Here is a 21,106-nt window from a genome sequence, read left to right as displayed (position 1 = left end):
ATGGGCAGGACACGGCTCGAGGACAAACATTCTGCTCTATCTAGGACCCTGGGCCTCCACTCGGTCTGGCTTGAAAGAAGCCCGCAGTTTTCTGCTGAATGGGGAACCGAGCCACGAGTTTTAATTGCAGCCTCTCGCCGTCCCCAGGTTGATTCAAGTTACCACGAGGAAAACCGTTTCAGCACAAGGTAGCGCGACGCTATTTGTTTGTCTCAGTTTGGCTGTGTCTTTGTGGCTGCGGCTCCCCCTGGAAGGTGGCTCCAAGCCCCTCCGGGCGAGCAGGGCCTCGTGACAGAGCTGGGATGGGACTTACCGTGGGCCCATGAATAATTGCCACACACCTAACAATCTCTTCAAAGCACCCCCATGATAGCAAAGTGCAGGTATTTCTGCAACAATTTGTGCTTTGTGTGAAATTGGGACAGATGAAAGCCACAGCGACGCAGCGTTATGTACTCTTATTTTTACATTTCTTGAAACATCATTAAGGCAGCAGGCGTGATTTTCAACCAAGACAGGCATTCAGCGAGTGGTGGACACGTCACTGGGGGCACTGTGGCTGGGCCGTTTCCCCTGTTCCGTGTGAAGAGGCGAGTTGGGGCTATAAAGCAGATTACACACCTTCAAGGACAAAAGCGGACGCTGATTGAACTCGATCCTTCTGCTGGTCCAACACCCGGGCTGGCTGCATTCACAGTCCCCACACACAAGGACGTTCAGAGAGCAAACAGTAGTAGCCAAGCCCTGTTTGGTAGGTGTTATTTTTTAGACCCAGAACCCCAGAGTATAAGACTTGAGAATCCTAAATTTTAACCCCAGGCATGTGGAGTGATCACAGCAGTTAGCGGTGGGCAGGCGTGTGCCAGGCATTGCACCCGGCGTTACACGGGGTCGGGGCCAGCACGCACCCAGCAGCACCTCCTCCCCGATGACTTGTGCATCCACATCTCAGCCCTGGAGGGGGGACCATCATCATCATCCCTGTTTACAGATGGGGGGGGCAAAGACATTAAGTGATGGCCTGCGTCACACAGCTACACAGCGGCAGAAGCAGGACTCGAGGCCAGGCTGATGGCTAGGGAGCCTGTGCTGCAAGCAGAGGCCACACCCGTGGCTCCTCTGTCTACTCTGCCCCACAGGTGTGAGGGCCAGCCCCGTGCCTCTGCTCCGGAGGTGACAGCACCAAGGCCCCAAGAGACGAGTAAATGGCTAAGACCCAAACCCTTATCTTTGGATCCCAAAGGCCTTGCCCTCTTCCTGCGTGGGACATCCCTGCTCCTACGTCAGACCTGCGCACCAGACCTTCCATCCCGACTCCCACCGAATTTGTGGGTGGCCTGCATTTGTGGGTGCCTTATTTTGAGTTTGCCATTGGGAGTTTATTTTTTGGCTCCAGTATCTGAATAGATAGTGACTCTTTCCTGGTAGTGGATCACTGGAGGAAAAGACTAATAAATTCAATCAGACTTGGCAGTAATGGATTCAAACGATTTTTATCGTGCCTGCCCCTGCCCTGCACACAGCGGTCTCGTTTCTCCAGCCCCCAAGCACGTGTCCTGGAATTTGGAGAAACGACACTGCCTGGCTCTGTTGCCCCCGGCTGGGGTGCATTTCCCACGGCTTCCTGGCTGGGGCCGCCACTGCTCAGGCAGGTGGGCCCTGACCCTCTCGTGTCCCCCTGGCCTAGAACAGGGCTCCAAATCTCCAATCAACACATAGATTATTAACTATGACACCTGCTAGTGGAATTGAGAAGCTGTTACGTTTAAAATCCTAGCTGAGACGACCGCTAGGACACCAGGCACGGCCACTGGTCCCTGAGTTTCCACGGATGAGACGGATGGGATGCCGCGCACAGTGAAGGAGCTCTCCCTCTCCGCTGCTCTCTCCCTCCTCTTTGATTTTTTATTTAATAAAGTCAGCTCTCTGGCAGGTGGAAGCAATGTATTAGGTGGCTCTCCAGCTGAATACACTTTTCCGCAGAGAAAGCTTGGGTGCACAACGCAGACCGAAAGGGGTCTCGAGCTCTGGCCCAGGAGGAAGTCCAGGCTGGAGAAATCCAAGAGGAAATGCAGGGCCTGCTCCACGGCCTTGGGACGGAGCTCCGCTTCGCTCATGGAGCCGATCCATGCCGACCGTGGCTGGCACCAACCCTCTGCTGGAGTGGCAAGGACAGGAAGAGGGATGGGTAGGCCTGTCCCTGCAGGGTCACCTGCAACCGGGAAACCAAGCGAACCGCAGCCCAGCCAGAGGGCAATGGTACCAGGCAGTGTTGGTGACAACAGGTGTTTGGAATTTGGAGACAAGAGACTGCTGTGTGTGGGCCGGCAGCAGGTGAGCGAGGAGGGGGCGCTGGACCGCCCAGACGAGGAAGCAGCCTCTTTCCTTCCCCAACAGTTCCGTGGCTCTCATTAGGGTCCCAGGGAGCTTTGACAACTATGATGTCGGGGTCCCAGCCCTGGAGACTCCATCGAAGGATCTGAGTGTGTCAAGCATGGCATGGTGGCAGCTACGCTGGCACTTGGGGACTGGGCGGGTGTGTGGGTGGTGGGCTGGATGACAGGAGGCCGAATGAGGCAGGGAGGACGTGGAAGCCATGCAGAGAAGTGTCAGGGAAGGCAGGAGTGGATGCTGGGGATGCTTAGAACCAGCCCGACTGAATGACAGTGGGACATGGGGTGGGGGTGGGGTCTTGCTGGGTGCCTGGAGGGTGGGGGATGGGAGGTTGGCAATGGTCAGGTCAGTGTCGGCCACATGAGCCTGCGGGCAGCCGGGCAGGCAGAGGGCTGCGGGCCGGGAGTAGGAGAGGCCTCAGCAGCCAGCAGTGGAAGCCACGATGAGAGTGGATGGAAGGAGGGAATCCTAGAGTAAAGGGGGACAATGGGGAGAACCCACAGGAGGGCTTCAGAGAGAGCCCAGGGGAAGACGGGGAAGACGACGAGGGAGGAGGAGGGTCCCAGCTGCCGAGGAGGAGCGGTAGTGGCGAGAAAGAAGGCACGGAAGAGAGCGCCATCCTGAAACCAGGAGGGGACACGGGGGCAGGAAGGGAGCGGCCAGCGGTGGCCAGAGGTTTGGTAATGGGGAGGTCGCTGGGGGCCTTGGCAGGGAGTGGAGGGGACAGAGCAAGACAGGGAGCGTCCTTTCAGAAAGACGGGCAGACTGTGAGCTCTGGGCAGCAGGTGTGCTCCAGGGCAGGGTCAGGGCAGGGAGGAGACTGGAGAAGGCCGGGACGGGAGGGCAGGTGGGGGAGGATGAGCTTGGAGGGAGAAGGGCTTCCTCGCACCAGTCGGAGAGTGCACAGGTGAGACCAGGGATGTCTGCTGATGGGTCACGCAAACATGTCTACTGGAATAAGGTCTTTTCTTACAGTTATCGGGAAAGCATACAAATTCAGAATATACAGACGACATAAACAACAGCTTTTCTCTCTCCATCTAGAATCAATCGTCAAACATTTCGTATCTTTACAGACCCTTTGGGCATCCACAGATACAGACGTGGGCTTGTTCCGCAGGCCCTGCTTTATGGACGGCTGTGCTCACTTAATATGAGATTCACTTCCCACCGTCACTGCAACATGAAGCACCAGGATTTACGGTTCTGCTTCCCGGTTTTGAACATTTAGATGGTTTCCGCCTTTTTACTGCACCAGAGTGGTTGATGGGCACTTTGGGCACATGGCTGAGAATTTCCTTAGAACGGCACGGCCAGAGAGAAGCTTCCAGGTCGAAGGGCCTGGACTCGCTTCACGTTCTTACAGGTGTTGCCACACCGCACCCCTGAAGTGCTGTCTGTTTACGCTCCCTCCGGCGATGAATGAGGGGTCTGGTTTTCCACACTTTTCTCCTCGACAATGATTAACAATCAATAACCCTCTGCCAATTTGCTAATGAAAAATGGTATCCTTTGCTCTTTTAATTTTCATTTAGCTATGAAAAGGCTTCATTTAAATTACCCACAGATAGTCTGAGGTCATGGGCAATTAAGTGTAATTAATTCATAATTGAACTTTCCAGAAGTCCTACAGGATGGCTTGCTGCAGTGGCCAGCAGAGGGCTCTTCAGTCCCATCGAATATCGCTATGGGTTTTTCTTTTGTGTCAATTAAGGAACAAAGGCAAATTTCCATCGATTTGTACTTTTTCCAATTCCAGGACGTTGTAGCAAACGATTAAAGACTTCTCCACCGTGTGCATTTGCGAATTTGACCTTTGTATTCTCCAGAGAAACCCTGTCAAACATTCTCCGTCAGAACCAGGTTCTCGGGATGCGATGGTTCAACAGCTGAAACCTGTTTGTGTCCCGCTGTGCTTGGGTTACTACCACGATCTGCCCAAATGACCCCTGGAAGCTTCGGCAGTTCTCTCTGAAAGGGTTGTTTTCCTGCAGAGAGAACTGCAAGGAAAAACCAGCTGCTGTTGTTTTCAGCTGTTGTGTCTCAGTTTACCAACCTGAAAAGGACCACCCATTCATTCACTCACAAGTGTACCAAGCATCTGAGAGCTGCAGGGCAGGGGGCAGGGGACACTGGAGCTGGGAGGCGTGGTCCCTGCCTGTGGCGTGTGCAGCTTCCGGGGTCGTGTCCACACGGGCCTCGCTGAGCAGTCAGGCAGCCGCCGGCGAGGGGCTGCCCTGCTGGGGAGGTTTGGAGGGGTGTGGGCGATCGGGGAGGGGCCTCACTTTCCCTTCTTGTGGTCACTTGGATTCTGTTTGAACACTTAATATGTGAAGGCATTTGGGTCTGCATTTTCACTATTTTAAAATCGTATTTTAAATTTCTACTTCCTCGAATTATCTTTTATGTAGTTGCAGAAGTGACTTCAAGCCCTCACTGGACATTAGCTGGGTATGCACTGGCAGTGATGACCAAGAGCAGAGCACAGGTGTGCTACAATCAGGAGCTGGCTGCACTGACCTGAGCAGAGTGGAAGGTAAACTGAGGCAGAGGGGAGAGCCAGAAAGGAGCTGGGGATGCAGGAATCTGTGGGAAAGACAGCATGTGACTCTGACGGCAAGTGTGTGTGTGTGGTGGGGGGAGGGGACAGGCCAGCGCTAGGAACGGGAACACGTTGATGCAATTATTGACCGTCCTGACTGCATTTGAGGGGAAGGTGTTTGGATGGTGACAGCCGTCAGGCTTACAAACCATCTGAACTTTCCTCCTGAAGCCCCTTCTCTTCCCAGCCCAGTCCCAGTGGCACTGGGGCTAATGAATTCACGCCACATTGCAGTGACTCTGGGCCGACCTGCGGAAGTGCAGGGCACTGCCTGTGCGCACAGCTTCCCAGGGCACATTTTAGGCACATTTAAGGCCCCGCCCCCCACCATGCCCTCCAAGTGTCTCCAGGTTGGCTAAAGAGTCTTTAATGCCCACAGCAGTAAACCCTGATCCCAGGCTGTCCCCATCACCGCACTGCAGAACACCTGCAGATGCCGCTCCGTGGTTATGGTGATTGACAGCCCACAGAATGCTTTCACTTACCCTACTGCCGGGTGCCACCCGGGGCATCCCAGTCTGACGCCCTCCCTCCCTGGGTGCTCTCTGGTTAAACTGTGTCCTCCCAGGACTGATGCTGATGTTCCAGACAGTGGAAGCAAAGGCAGAGGCCTCGTTAGCCATGCTTGGCTGCACCCCCAACCCCTACACGCCTTGACAGACTGTGGACTTGGGGATAACCACGTGTCAATGTACGTCCATCAGCTGTAGCACAACCCTCACCCTGGTCTTGCCCTCCATGGCCAGGTCACCATGCAGAGGGAGGAAGAGGAAAACCCAAGGACCTCCAGGGGAAGGGAGGACAGGCTCCCAGTGCACAGGTGAAGCGCTCGCTCTGCTCCAGCCTCCTTCCCTGCCCTGGGCCCTGGCCTCCCCTTGCTTTCCAACGAGGGGTCTGGAGGGTCAGGGCATTCTTCCTGGGAAGAGGGGTGCTCAGAAGGGCATTCAGGAGGACTCGGGATCCTGGGGGTGCACGCCAAAGGGACTGAATAACTTCCAGATGTTTCACCTGCTCGCACTGGGACGTTTCCAAGCTGAGATTTTGGCTGGGGAACTGCCTTGCCCCTGAGTCGCTGTGAAGGCACAATCCTACAGGGCAGGGTGCGAGGAGCCTATGCTCCCCCAGAGGCCAGTGGTGGGGGGCAATGTGATGGCGTAAATCCGGACTTTAGCTCTCTAGTTCTTTTGTATTTTTGGTCAATTTCAGCACTCTGAGTCTCAGTTTTCCTCTCTGTAAAATGGGAACATTAATTCCCACCTCATCAGGGCTTTGGCACAATTAAAAGGGACAGTATGTGTAAAATTTTTAGCATGTGCCTAACTTCTCATTAAACTTCACCTTTACTAGGAGCCAACAAAAGCCCTTCCTGCTTCTCTGTCTCCTGACCTATTGTTATAAAAACTTGACGATGCTGGTACTGGGGGTGAGTTGTGGGGTAATAGCCCTGCCTTAAATCTTCTTTTGCCCATGAAATGCTTATTAAATATTCATCATTTGTCAAATATTTCTTACTTGGTTAGACAAATATATTTCTAGTATTTCCAAGAGATGTACATTATTTTCTACATATAGCTTTAGTGGTATAGAGAATTTGAAATAACAGCTGTTTACTTGAACAATAAACATCGTTCTTAAAGGAAACACTTCCCCTCCTCCCTCAGTTGTTATTCTATTAGAGTTACTATGTGTAAAGTAAACAAATCCTCCAAAAATAATGGTCACAAAATGGATGTGAATTTACGGTTATGAAACAAATCAGAGACTCATTTTCCTGGTGTGTTTTCAGGGCACCACGGGGGAAGCAAATGCCACCAGCCAGACGCGAAATGACGAGCAGTTTCCAACAGTTGCCCTATTTCCTCGCTAGAGATGAATTCAGTAACAGGAATTCTTTATGAGAAGACGCGACGAGCAATCAGGACCTTCTGTTATTTCATCTTCTCCAGCAAATGTCACGGCCCACGTGTGCTGCACTCGGGCCGCGTCCTGTGTCCTGTGTCTCACTTAACCCAGCAACACACCCCGGTTCCCGCCGCCGACTTACCGGCGCAAGCGTACTATCCCACTTGCCTTCGGTTAATTAAAAGCAAATACCTCTTTGCAATGCAGATAGCTGTGCTGTCAGTCACGCCGGGGCACAGTGGCCTCACTGCACACGATTTTTTAATTGAATGACTCCCACTCCTGAGACCTCTGGGTTTTTCATTAATCAGTTATATATACAATAAAGGTGAAGCTTAACGAGGTGTGTGTCAGGCACTCTGACACGAAGCGGCTTAGGTGGATAAATGTGCTGTTCCACATTTTAATAATTTGACACCCAGCATTTTGTGGTCCACGTAATGTCAGTTTATGATAATTCTAATAAATGCAAAGATTGCTTATCTGATATCAAGACAAAGCCTCTCAGCAGCAGAAACAAATAATCTCCTAGAGTGAGAACATAATGATCCTGTCATTGGCTCTGCCCTGGGTTCACATCAGGAGCTGCCGAGCCATTTGGTGAGCAGGAAACGAGGTTCTTAACTCAGCCCTGCTTCACTCGGGGGCTGCGGAGTGCAGTTATGACAGTGGAGGCTTTGCAGCCAGACCAGGTGAGGTCACATCGCAGCATGACAACAGAGGAAAATTACTTAGATGCTTTGTGCCTCAGTTTCCTTATTAGTAAAGTGGATATAACGATAGCACCTACCTCATATGGTTGTTGTGAAGATTGAATGAGTTAATACATAGTGATGTATAGAAAGGTCTGGGATATAGAATTGCTTACAAACTACTAATATTTTTATATTTACGTGCTTTTGTTATTTGACAATATCAAGTGTCAACAAAATTTGATGCTTAGAATGAACAAATTTAGATGTTCTTTTGGGCAAGAGCATGGGCTTATTTTACTTTTCCTCTGAAGAACTTAGTACTTAGAACTTGGCGATTAGGCATGTGGAGGCCACAGGTCAAGCTGCCTGGCTTCCAAGTGCAGCTCACCTTCCAATTACTGGCTAACTTCAGGAGTGTGCACGCATGGGGGAAGGCTCCAGGAAGCTCAGTGAAATGCAATAGCTGGAAAATTAAAAGAAGTGAGCATCCACTTCTCCTACTGCCAAGTTACAGGAGTCTGGGAAATAGTTTTCCACTGAAACCCTGAAGTAAAGACCATGTCTCAGGACTATGGGATTTGCCTTGGACTAAGGATAAAATCAAAACAAAACAGAAAACAAAGCCTCTGCAAATTTAAGCTGATCAGCCAGCAATTTAATTGTCTGTTGGAACGAAGCCCAGCCTGCTCCAGAGTCTCTACAACATAGCATTCACAAAGTCTAACATGTAATAAAAAATTATTTCCTTGACACAGGGTCAAGGAAAAAGCAGTCAAATAGGAATAGGCCTCATAACGACTAAGTACTGGAATTAGCACATAAGAACATAAGGCAATTATCAAGTTTGAAGATTTAAAGGAAAAGATGGTCATATTAAACGAACAGATGGAGAACCACAACAGAGAAACAAAAACCAACATTGGTAAGAGAATGTAAATTCTAGAACTGAAACACAAAATATCAGAAATGAAATTCACAAGATGGGTTAAATAGCAGATTGGAAATGGTAGAAGACAGGGTAGGTAAGCTTGAGTGCAGATTAACATCCAACGTGGGAACTGCAGAGAACAAAACCTCAGTGACTTGTGTGAACAATATCACGCAGCCAAACATGCATGTAACTGAAGCCTCAGAAGGAGAGGAGAGAGAAAATGAAGTAAAAAAAATTAAGAAAATAATCACAAAACCTTCCTAAATTTGTTTTAAAACATATTTTTACAAATTCAATGAGCAGAGTGAACCACAAGTAGTATAAATAAACAAACGAGAATGCTTATGCATGTCATGGTCAAACTGATACTCAGAAGACGATGGAATAATATCTTTAAAGTGCTGAAAAAATAAGTCAATTTATAATTCTATAGCCAGCAATCATATCCTTCAAAAATGGAGGTAATGTAAAGATACCTTAAAGATAAACGAAACAAAGGCTGAGAAGATCTGTTCCCAGCAGGCCTGCACTGAGAGAAATGCCAAAGGAAGTTCTTCAGCTGAAACAAAGGACACCAGGTGGACACTTGAACTGACAGAAACAGAAGTACTGAAAATAGTAAACATATGGGTATGTGTAAAAGACTATCTTTCTCTTTTAATTTTTTAAAAAGGCAAATGACCGTTAATTGCAAAAATAACATTATCCTGTGGTGTTTATAACATTTCTAGATGTAAAATGTATGATAAAAACATGAAGGACAGAGGATAATAAACGGATTATACTGTTGCAAGCTTATCTTACTTTATGTAAAATGGTATATTGACTTTACATAGACTGTAATAAATTAAGAATGACTATTGTAATGCATAGAATGACCACTAAAAATAAAAAAAATAGGTATTGCTAAAACCAAAAGAAGGCAGTAAAAGAGAAATAGAATTTTAAAAAAGAAATGGGACAAATGGAGAACAAATAGCAAAATGAGTAGGTAGACCTAACTCAACCATGTAAATAATTGAATTTAATATAAATGGAGCAAACACTCCAATTATACACCATATGTTGTCAGATTGAATAAAAAAGCAAAACCCAACCACTCACTATCCATAAGAAAGGCACTTTAACTAGAAAGACATAGATACACTGAAAATAAAAGACATTTCATCATGATAAAATAATCAGGAAGAAAGACATAATAATCCTAAATGTGGATGCATCTCAAAACAGTGCTTCAACATACATGAAACAAGTGACAGAACTTAAAGGAAGAAATACAGAAATCCACATAGTTGAAGGTTTTAACACCACTTTTCAGTAATTGATAGAGCAATTAAACAAGAAAAAATCAGTAAGAAAATGAAAAGGCGAGTCACAGAATGAGAGGAAACATTTGCAGTGCATATGTCTGACAAACACTAGTATCCAGAATCCAATGATTTAAAAAGAGCTCTTACAAATCACAAGACCAACAATCCAATGAAAGTAGGCAAATGACCAGAACAGACATTTCAAACAAGAAGTTCTGCAAGGACCAAAAGGTACATGAAACTGGTGGTTACATAGTTGTATACAGTTTTCAAAGCTCATGAAAATGTACACTTTAAGAACTTTATCTCATTGTTTGGCTTAATAAAAATATTATAGGAGAAAAAAGAAGCAGAGGGCCTGGGTTTGAATCCCAGCTCAGCCACTGGACCTTGGTGACCTCGGCTGGTTACTCAGCCTGGCAGAGCCCCAGTTTCTTTAACCGAAAGGCAGAGGCACCGAGGAACTGTTCACTGGGCTGTTGGGAAGATTAACCACAACAGAAGATGTGAAATGCCTAAGGCACTCTGTAAAGCCTAACAGCCTTTGTTCCTTACCCACCTTCCTCCTCTTCTGCCTTCCAGCTCTTCAAAATTCTAAGAAATTTTGAAATACTAAAAAATACTGAATTAACCTAAACAATAAAATGAACCAATGAAACCAGCAATCCAGTGAAAATACAGCTGACCTTTGAAGAAGGGTTGGAGCTGCACAGGTGCACTGGTACGTGGCTTTTCTTCCACCTCTGCCACCCCTGAGACAGCAAGACCAACCCCTCCCTCCTCCTCCCCCTCAGCCCACTCAACGTGAAGATGAGGATGAAGACCTTTATAGTGGTCCACTTCCTCTTAATGAATTGTAAGTATATTTTCTCTTCCTTATGACTCTCTTAATAACACATTCTTTTCTCTAGTTTACTTTATTGTAAAGGTACAGCATATAATACATACGACATACAAAATACGCGTTAATTGTTTATGTTATTGGTGAAGCTTTCAGTCAACGGTAGGCTGTTAGTAGTTAAGTTTCTGGGGGAGTTAAACATTATATGCCTACACAATGAGTGCATTGCGCACCGTTTGGGGAGTGGTAACACTTGAAGGTGCTGACTCCGGAAGGGGGTTGGGGAAGGGAGGGATATATACCTACATGATGGGTGCAATGCGCACGACCTGGGGAACAGACACGCCTGGAGCTCTGACTTGGGGGGAAAGGCGGTACAGGAGCAACGTATGTAACCTGCAATTCTGTATCCCCCATAACAAGATGAAAAAAAAAATTATACTTGGATTTTCGACTGTGTGGGGGGGTCAGTGCCCCAACCCCTGCATCGTTCCAGGGTTAATTGTAGGTAAATGACTTGAACAGACATTTCAAAAACGAAGTTACACAATGACCAAAACACAAGAAAACGGTGGTTACACACTTGCATACTCCACGGACTCCTCTGCGTGTTCCGCCATCACAGGCGGGGAGAAGAGGAGAGGGGGGATGGGAGTGTCCTAAGCCCTGGCAGCGGGAGGGACCCCGTGGCTGAGGGAAGAAATCCCACTGCTGTCACTTCCTCATTTTGGCACATTAGCATGACACTGAAAGGGACCATTCCTATCAGCTTATCATTCCTACAAACCATTTCGTTGTAAGCACCTCCCATGCTTTGGAGCCCCTTAGAAAGCAGACAGCACCAACGTCTAGCTGCAGGTGTAGGACAGTGTTTGCAGCCATGTAGGTTTTGATACAGCAAAAGCCGGCATTCTAGCAATTCAAGTGAATTGACTATTATAAGGATAACCTTGAGGTCTTCAACCAGATAAAAATTAAATTCTGTAAAGTCTTAATATTAAATATAAAATATCCTCTATCAAAGTTCTTTAAAACTCATTCATTTTGGTGATGGTCAAATGGAGACCCCGGGAAGTTAAGAGTTTCGCTAAAATCACAGAGCTGGGTAGTGGGTTCAGCCTTTTAGGTCACCTGTCTCTGACCCTGTGGTCGTGTGTATTTACATTGCTGCAGGCTCTTCCGTCACACCCGTGCCAGGAGTACACAGAGCGCAGGACCATAGCTGGGCAATGCACGCATGTGAGAAAGAATACCAAAAATGCAAATAACTCTACCTGATGCCAATTCTTAAAGCAAGGTGGGCTGAAAAAAGAAATTGTGGACTTAATTTTCTATAAGACATGCAAGCATTTCAGGAAGGATTTTTGTGGCGGAAGGAGGGTGACCTGGGTGGCACAGTAGGGTGTGCATGCAAAGAAAGAAGCCGTTTCTAATTGTTGCATGTTCAGCCAGATGTGATAATGAAGTAATTTACAGGAGGATCCAATGGGGAAGCTTAAGAGAAACGTGCTTATCGGCCTAAGCAAATTATCTGCAGGATTTGAAAATGTAATTTGCAAGAGGGAGGAGAATTGGAAACCAAGAAATGTAATAAGTACCTTGAAGACCACATGCAGCATCATTTGGAGGCCACTTTTGCCGGGGTATTTCCCTGCAATGTTACGTGAGGACAGGTTGAAGAGGTTGGCTCCCGTTTCGGTACAGATGGCGTGGACCAGCATTTTCTTCCCTACGCCGGATGGCCCGACCAGCAGCAGTGATTTCACCAAAGGGGCTTTTTCATGCACTGCTGCAGAACCTAAGAAAGGCAGAGACAAAGGCTCTAACATACTGCCGAGAGAATCAGTGGTTCTCAGACTGGGGTATCTCAAGGCCATTCCTGCATTGTGCCACCCCAGTTTCTGCAACAGCAATAAATGAGTGGAAAGCATTTCAAACCAGAGGCATGCCTCCACCGCAGCTGGATTGTGACACCTTTAATTTGGATGTCAGGGCTCTCGGTGGAGCCACAGGGTCTCACCCTCTTCCCCGCCCCACACCAGTATTTCCCCCAACCTCATAATTTTAAAGTGCATTCCTGAAATAGCTTAGCTCTAGCTTTTTTTTGGAGGCGTTTTCTCTGCCTGTCAGCAACAGAATTAAATTCTTTGTAAGCTTGGGAAGGGGAACGTGGAGACCCAGACAGTAACGTTGGCTGAGAAGTGTTTATTTCCCTAAACCCTCTTTTTAGCATTTAGCCGTTGTCATGAGATGGAGGGGAAGACCACGCTCCGGGTAGCAGAAACCGGAGCACTCTCCCATCCTGGTTCCTAGCTGGCCAGGAGCAGCAGAGTTAATCTGACACTGGATAATAAAGTGACTTGAATTATTACGGTCATTCAGAGGTTCGTGCCTCCTGTTCCCAACCACACTGTCAATTTCCTTAGCACCCAGAAGGGGCCTCAGGCTTGGGTGTTCTCCATCGTGGGAACACAGGCAGAGCAGAATTAGGCACTGATTATGAAGGGAATGGAATTAAATCCTGGAAAGGTTGAGACTGAAACATCTATTAATACTATCACGCTAGTGTGCTTTTGGTCGCCTACTGGGCTCTTTTTGATCAGCTCTAAATAGGTCAATATAATTATGATCATGCTTTTCTTTTGTAATTGAAAGGATTTTGGAAACTTAAGTGATTGTTAGAAATATAATTTTTATGGTTACCTACCATTCTCCACACAGACTTGGAAAATAGTTTTGAGCAAGTTCTCTTTAAAATGTAATTACATGAGCATGTGTTTTTTGGTTGGGGAGGGATACAGCCACGTAATGTGATACAGGAGATACTGTTCTCCACGATGGGAGAAAGATGCCATTTGCTCCTCGTCTGTTCAGCACCTGGGTATTGGAGGCTGCTGTGTGCATGGCCCTGGCTGGGGCCATGCTGAGGGGCAGGTCAAATATGGAAAAGACGCAGGATTTGCTGTCAAGAGTTCACGGCCAGCAGTGGAACTAAGCCCTGAGTCGATATAGCTAGAATGGGAGGCAAACAGGGCCAAGATCCCTGAGAGCCACAGAGAGTTCAGAGAAGAAAGTAATTCCAGGAGGAGGGGGCCTGTGAGCTGGCGTCTGAGCAGGGGGCAGGACAGGAGCAGCAGCCGAGGGGGTGTGAGCAGGCTCCAGGTGAGGGGCACAGTGATGCAGGCCCGCATGGGAGATCAGGCTGCTACTGGGCTGTGGCAAGGTGGCAGGAGACAGCGAGGGGTGGGGAGTGAGGTCGGTGGATTGCAGGGTGCCAAGGGTGCTGGCTGAAAAGGGGGCTGGGAGAGGTTCCTGGGAGAGGGGAGGACGACAGCACTGAGGATCCCAGGGAGAGGCAGCAGGAGGGAAGAGGAGCAAGGTGGGCAAGCGGAGACTCAGGAGAAAGCCAGGCAGGCACACAGGGAAGTGGCCTCCCAGGGAACAGGAGTGATTGCCAAGGTCACTCAGAGAGGTGCAGAGAGTGGTCCAGGAGGGCGAAAGCAGGTAGGTCAGGAGCCAGCAGGACACATGGGGCCCAGCATCCACAGCTCATCCGGCGCCTGTCCTAGAGTCAACAAGAGACACAGCACCGTTCCAGCTCTCGTGCCTAAGCCTGTTCAACTTTCAGAGGATTAAAGAGTAACAAGGAGGCCAGCGTTCTGTGTCCTGAACCAGTGTTGCCTCTTTGTAACCCCATGACTCTGAGGAAGGTCCTCTGCAACCTAGACGGGTCCTGGTGGGAGCTAAATGGTGCCCGTGAAACCTCTGAGGATGCGGTTTCTGCTCAGCGAGTATCCCCTCCCTTCCCTTCCTCCCTGATCTTTAGGGGTGGTAACATTTCCAGGAGGGTGGGTGAGCGCTGACCAGATACTCCCTGGGCTTTCTCTTATCTACCAAGGGGGCTTTGGAGACTAAGCCCTGGTCCTGGGAGCCCAGGATGCACTGAAGTCTCCTGGCCAGGTGTGGAAAGTGGCTGCGCGAAGATGTTCCCAAGGTCCTCTGCTGAGTGGCTGGGTTTGTTAGTCTGGGTAGTGGCCACCACTGTGGTGAGCTGAACAGTCTGGGCCAAAAACATTCCTCTCTGCAACAGGATGCTATTTTAATGCATGAAATTTAAATTAAGCACCCAGAAGCTTACCTGTGCATATACTTCATCTGCCCACCTTGTTTATGCGTTCCAAACACATGACCCAAAATCTGTCATGAGAACAAATGCCCTAGCTAGCTCTACTCTGGAGGACTCCTCAGTGACAAAGGGAGGGTCCAGATGGGGTGCTTTCTGGGGGCCCTTTGGTGACGTTTTCAAAGCCAGCTTGGACAGCTCATACACCACCTTGTATCCACGAGCCCAGGTAACCTAACACCCTCATTTGTTAGAAAGTCTCTTAAAAACTTGTTGTCTCTTGGAGCTTTCTGCTACTCTGCCTTCCATGGTACTGTGATGGGGTTTGAGGTCTAATCTATTTATTTTATTTACATTGACTTCACAAATATTACATATTTATTTTGTTGACCCCAAATTATGTTGCCTCTGAAATATGGTATATTTATCTGTACTATATAATATAAATTTTATTATATGTTACATATTATATAAACTATGTGTATTATTATATGTATAATATATATATAAAATTTATGTTGACCTCAAATTCCATTTACTACTTATGATATTAGGTTAGAAGAAGAATGAGCTATTTCTTGTCAATGGACTTAAGCTTAAGTTCTTATTTAAGTCAAAGTGGAACAACATTGTAAGTGCTGGAACTACTCCCATCTCCGTTTACTTTATTTTATCTATTTATCTTTTGAGGTGGGATCTCACCCTGTTGCCCAGGCTGGAGTGCAGTGGCGCCATATTAATCGCAACCTCCAACTTCCAGGCTCAATTGATCCTCCTAGCTGACCTCTTGAGTAGCTAGGATGACAGGTGTGCACCACCATACCCGGCTAATTTAGAATTTTTTTTTTTAAATTTCAGAATATTACTGGGGTACAAATGTTTTGGTTACATGAATTGTTTTTGCAGTTTGAGTAAAAGTTATAAGTGTGCCCATCACCCAGATCGTGTGCATTGTACCCATTAGGTGTGAACTTTCCCATCACCTCCTCCCCCTCCCCCTGACTTGGTTTCCATTGAGTTTTATTTCCATATGTGTATATAAATGTTGAACGATTAGTTCCGATTTAATAGTGGGTACATGTGGTGTTTGTCTTTCAATTCTTGCAATACTTCACTTAGAATAATGGTCTCCAGTTCCATCCAGGTTGTTACAAAAGGTATTAGTTCACCAATTTTTTATGGCTGAGTAGTACTCCATGGTATACATATACCACATTTTATTGATGGGCACTTGGGTTGATTCCACATCTTTGATTGTGAATTATGCTGTAACAAACATTTGAGTCCAAGTGTTTTTTTGATAAAATGACTTTTTTTTCCTTTGGGTAAATCACCAGTAGTGGGATTGCTGGATCAAATGGTAGGTCTACTTTTAGTTCTTTGGTAGTTCTCTACTTTTAGTATCTCTATCAATTCAGCAAAGTCTCAGGTTATAAAATCAATGTATGAAAATCAGTAGCATTCCTATATGCCAACAACAGTCAAGCTGAGAAACAAATCAAAGACTTGATAGGTTTCACAATAGCAACAAAGAAAATAAAATACCTAGGAATATATTTAACCAAGGGGGTGAAAGACCTCTACACAGAGCACTATGAAACACTGAGGAAGGAAATTGCAGAGCATGTAAACAGATGGAAAAATATATCATGCTCATGGGTCGGCAGAATCAACATTGTTAAAATGTATATACTACCCAAAGTGATTTACAGATTCAATGCAATCCCCATTAAAATACCAATGTCATTTTTTGCAGATCTGGAAAAAATAGTTCTATGCTTCATATGGAACCAGAAAAGACCCCAAATATCCAAAGCAACCTTAAACAAAAAGAACAAATTGGGAGGCATCAATTTACCAGACTTCAAGCTATACTACAAGGCTGCAGTAACCAAAACAGCATGGTACTGGCACAAAAACAGGGACATAGACCTATGGATCAGAACAGAGAACCCAGTTATAAAACCATCCTCAAATAGCCATCTGATATTTGACAAAGCACACAAAAACATACACTGAGGGAAAGAAACCCTATTCAATAAATGGTGCTGGAAACATTGGATAGCCACATGCAAAAGACTGAAACAGGATCCACACCTCTCACGACTCACAAAAAATCAACTCATGATGGATAACAGACTTAAGCCTAAGACATGAAACTATAAAAATTCTAGAATAAAATGTTGGAACAACTCTTACAGACATCAGCTTAGGCAAAGAATTTATGAAAAAGAACCTAAAGGCAATCATAGTAACAACAAAAATAAATAAATGGGACATGATCATATTAAAAAGCTTCTGCACAGCCAAGGAAGTAATCAATAGAGCAAACAGACAACCTACAGAATGGGAGAACATATTTGTATGCCATACATCCAAAACAGGGGTGATAACCAGAATCTACATAGAACTCAAGCAAATCAGCAAGGAAAAAATCAAATAACCTCATAAAAATGTGGGCAAAAGACATGAACAGAAGCTTTTCAAAAGAAGATAGAATAATGACCAATAAACATATGAAAAAATGCTCAAAGTCTCCAATCATCAGGGAAATGCAAATCAAAACCACAATGAGATATCACCTAACCCCAGTGAGAATGGCTTTTATCAAAAAGTTCCAAAACAACAAATGCTGGCGTGATGTGGAGAGAAAAGAACACTTACACACTGCAGGTGGGACTGCAAACCATTACAAAAGTTTTTGTAGAGGCAGGGTAGTCTCGAACTCCAGGCCTCAAGCAATCCTCCTGTGTAGGCCTCCCAAAGTGCTGGGAGTATAGACGTGAGCCACTGCGCAGGCCCCATCTCATTTTAAAGCAAATTAAACAAACAAAATGTGATTTCTATTTCAGAATTGTGAGGGCACAGGCCAGCTGGAGTTGCTGTCCTTGCCCCAGGTGATTCAGCCTTTAATTCACAGGTCAAAGCCATAAAAAACCAAAGCGAGGGAGAGCAGCCCACCTTTCCTGCATCACTTGGCTCCCCGCAGAGCTCTGCTGCATCTGTGTGTGAAATCACAAGTGAACCTTATTTAGCAGTGCGGGTGGATTTCAGTGAAAACTGACAGAGCCTTACAGGTGATCCTTTAGATCCATGAAATATACTTCCACTGACTCCTGAAAGGCCACCTCTATTTAGGACCTAGGACTAGAAGCCTGTGTGTAAGGCAAGTGGAAACCGCAGCCCTTTCTCTAATCTGATGAATTTTAATTGCAGGTACTTGCTGGGCCTATTATCTCTCCAGCTCATTACCTGTAAGTCCTTCAGCCCAGGACTGTCAAACAGGCACCCAGAGATGGCGCGGAAGTATGCTCCCTGGCGGCACCTTTGTGTGCTTGTGGATGACTATCGAAGTGACACTGCTCATTCAGAGTTCCTGACAGGAAGAGTTAAGCTGTCATGCACCTTTGGTGACAGACAGCAAGCGGTGCATGCCTGCCTGCAGAAAAGGCACCCTGTGCGTGTGGGGTCTTTACCTAATGGCAAGATTCCGTACAAGGTGATGAGCTGTCTGACGTCCAGCAGGGAAGGCATGGGTTCTATGGATACCTGGCGAAGAGTCGTTCCCAGGTAGCTGTACTCACCTGGAGAGAAAAGAAACAGAGCATGAGTGAGTGGGAAATGATGTGGGTCTGAGCAGCATAATTTTGGCACTTGCAAAATTATCACAGAATACACACTTAACATTTCAGAGTAAACCTGGTCATATTAGGGAGAGTGATAAACAACACATCTTTTCTCAGATAAAGGTTAGAAGAAAAACCACTGAGGCAAGAAACCGTTGCTATCCTAGCTGTAGGAAACTGGGAATTACGTTGACTATTACATTAACCTTCTAACATTTTTAAAAATAACATTTGAATATTGAGTTATGTGAAATGGGACAAAGTTCTACGATGAGGGACATACAAAGAATGCTAAAATATAGTGGATTTTGCTTTATTTATATTCCAAGAGATTATGTATAACATTTGCACAAACTTTAAAAATAAGTGATTTAAGATGGATGTGGAATTTGTATTGGAGCAGTTTAAATCTGAATCTAAAATACAGTCATTTGAAAGGAAGGGTATGAGTCTAATTTAGGATAAACAGAAACATCTCTTTTTGAGGGTAATATTAATTTACATTTTTATCATTTTTAAAGGATTACCAAAGGAATAATACAGAAATAAATCTTTACAGGTTTAATTAGAAGATATCAAAGGGCTTAATTGTAACTAGTCATAAATCTGAAGTGTTATTTTCTAACTAATTTAGATAAGGTCACCAAGAAAATTAGTTTGGCTGTCTCCATTTGTCATGAGGATGGACCTTTACATGCTCATACGATTCTCTCTTGATTTGTATCTGAATCTCCAGGAAAAATATTCGATGAATGAATCACAGTGTCTTGATTTTTTTCCCGATGCTTTCTTCCTGTAGCAAGTCCTGACCTTGCAGAGCTTTGAACGTGATACACGTATGACAAGTACGATATGCACATTTATGTATGTATCAAATACGGAAAATATAAAAAGCTTTTAAGCATTTTCAAATGCTAAGAAAATGAGAGTTAAAATGCAGACAGTGAGCACTGTTTTGTTGTGAGCCTCCACGTGAAAAAAAAAGTCCTTGGCAAGGACAATGGGTATTGGTTGGGAGAATGAGTGATAATGAAAGCTTTCATTACGGCTTCAGATACCACACTTTTTAATGAGCAGGTAATAAATAGAAGAGTGGTTAATTTAGCCTCCGCTAGAATAGAAAGAGATCCTGTAGCAACCGTTAAATGCAGCGTTCACTGCAGTAAACATGCCAGTAGAGGTGATATGAAAGTGACTCCAATTTTCCTGCTTATGTAAACCCACATTAATATCCAGATGTACCCTATTTTCTAGAACCTAACAGATTTTATTTAAACAAATTATATTCAGTTGAATTAGTGGGTGTTGGTTCCAATAGAGTGAAGGGCACAACTAGCCCGGGCTGCTTGCCAAGTTCTGAGACTCGGTCTGAAAGCACGTTACTGTTTGCTGCTGCCCGCGTGGACGCCCTCCCCTCCCCATCCACTCATGCGGAGCTCGGAGCGTTCAGGGTTCCCTGTACAGACACCAGATCTTCCACAAGGGAGGGAAGAAGAAAACGGTGTTGAGAAAGGTGTTTGAGATAGAGGGCAGGGAAGGGGGCCAGGAAGCCTAGAACGATGGGAAGAGCACAGAGCAGGGAATGCACGAGGGGTTCAGCCGTGCCCCCTGCGATGCTGTGTAAGGACACCCAGTGTCTCAGAATGAGCCTTCTTTAGAAATGGGCTTGCTGCAGATGCATTTAGTTAAGATAGGATCATTAGGGCGGGCCCTAAATCCAACAGGACGGGTGTCCTCATACACAGGGGGAATTTGGGCACAGGGGCGACAGGCACAGCGGGAGAACACCACGTGAAGATGAGGACACTTCCACACCAAGACACACCAAGGCTGCCAGCAAACCGCAGCAGCGGAGGAGAGGCCTGGGACGGCCCTCGGAAGGAGCAGTCCCGCCCACACCTTGATTTTGCACTTGTGGCCTGCAGAACTGTGTGCCCAGCAGTTCCTGTTGTTTCAGCTACTCAATGTGTGGCACTCGTTACGGCAGCCCCAGGAAACTAATACAGAATGAGTGAAATAATTAAAGAGAATAAGAACATAAGAGCACAATTAAAAAGTATCGAGAAATAAAAAAAATAGTTGAGAAATAAAGATGAAATCAGCCTCTTACATTTCCATTCTACCCCACACAGCCTTAAAGAGAGAGTGAGGAATGGAGCCGTCTATAAGAAACAGCAGCTTCTGAAGAGAGTGACTCGCAGACCAGGGGTGGGAGGACACTCGGCGACAGCATGAAGACAGACAGAGGGGCTGCACGTCGCACAGTCTCCTGCTAACAGGGACGGTGGCCCAGGGAGCCACAGGTAATCCAGGCGGACTGGCTCGTTCGCAAAGTGTTCCGGACATGTTGAAGGGTTGCGGTCGTGCCTGACGCAGCCACCCAGCTGCCAGAAAGGTGCACATGTCCCAGCCACTCGAGGGAGAGATTACTACAGAGTAACTTCTTGCTGCAACAGCTCTGCCAAGACTATGTATGTGTGAGGGTGTTCGCCTATCCCAAAGCTTCAGACATTTTTCATATGCAAAAACGTAAATAACATCTTCTAGGACTGGATTTTGGGGAAGCTGTGGCGTCTTCCAACCTACAGGGCAGGCTATGAATCCCGAGGGGAGTGTGAATGACGCTGACTCCGGCCTGGGTCGGTGTTTCAACCAAGCACGGCAGTTACTGAGTCACGGTGT

The 21,106-nt window shown here is 46.3% G+C and overlaps 1 protein-coding gene across 1 annotated transcript in view; it reads right to left on the bottom strand.

The window, feature by feature from the left end:
• The window catches only part of IQCA1 (IQ motif containing with AAA domain 1), a 199,992-nt gene that overhangs the window by 16,952 nt on the left and 161,934 nt on the right, over positions 1 to 21,106 (bottom strand). The window contains exons 24-25 of the mRNA XM_069465364.1: positions 18,275 to 18,382; positions 12,274 to 12,473 (exon numbers count right to left, since the gene is read on the bottom strand). Of these exons, the coding sequence (XP_069321465.1) occupies positions 12,274 to 12,473; positions 18,275 to 18,382 (308 nt within the window). The remainder of the gene's footprint in view (positions 1 to 12,273; positions 12,474 to 18,274; positions 18,383 to 21,106) is intronic.

Source organism: Eulemur rufifrons, chromosome 1, assembly GCF_041146395.1.
Source record: "Eulemur rufifrons isolate Redbay chromosome 1, OSU_ERuf_1, whole genome shotgun sequence".
In the NCBI taxonomy this organism is placed as follows: domain Eukaryota; kingdom Metazoa; phylum Chordata; class Mammalia; order Primates; family Lemuridae; genus Eulemur; species Eulemur rufifrons.
Note: the sequence above shows the minus strand (reverse complement) of the source record. Positions and strands in the feature narration are given on the sequence as shown.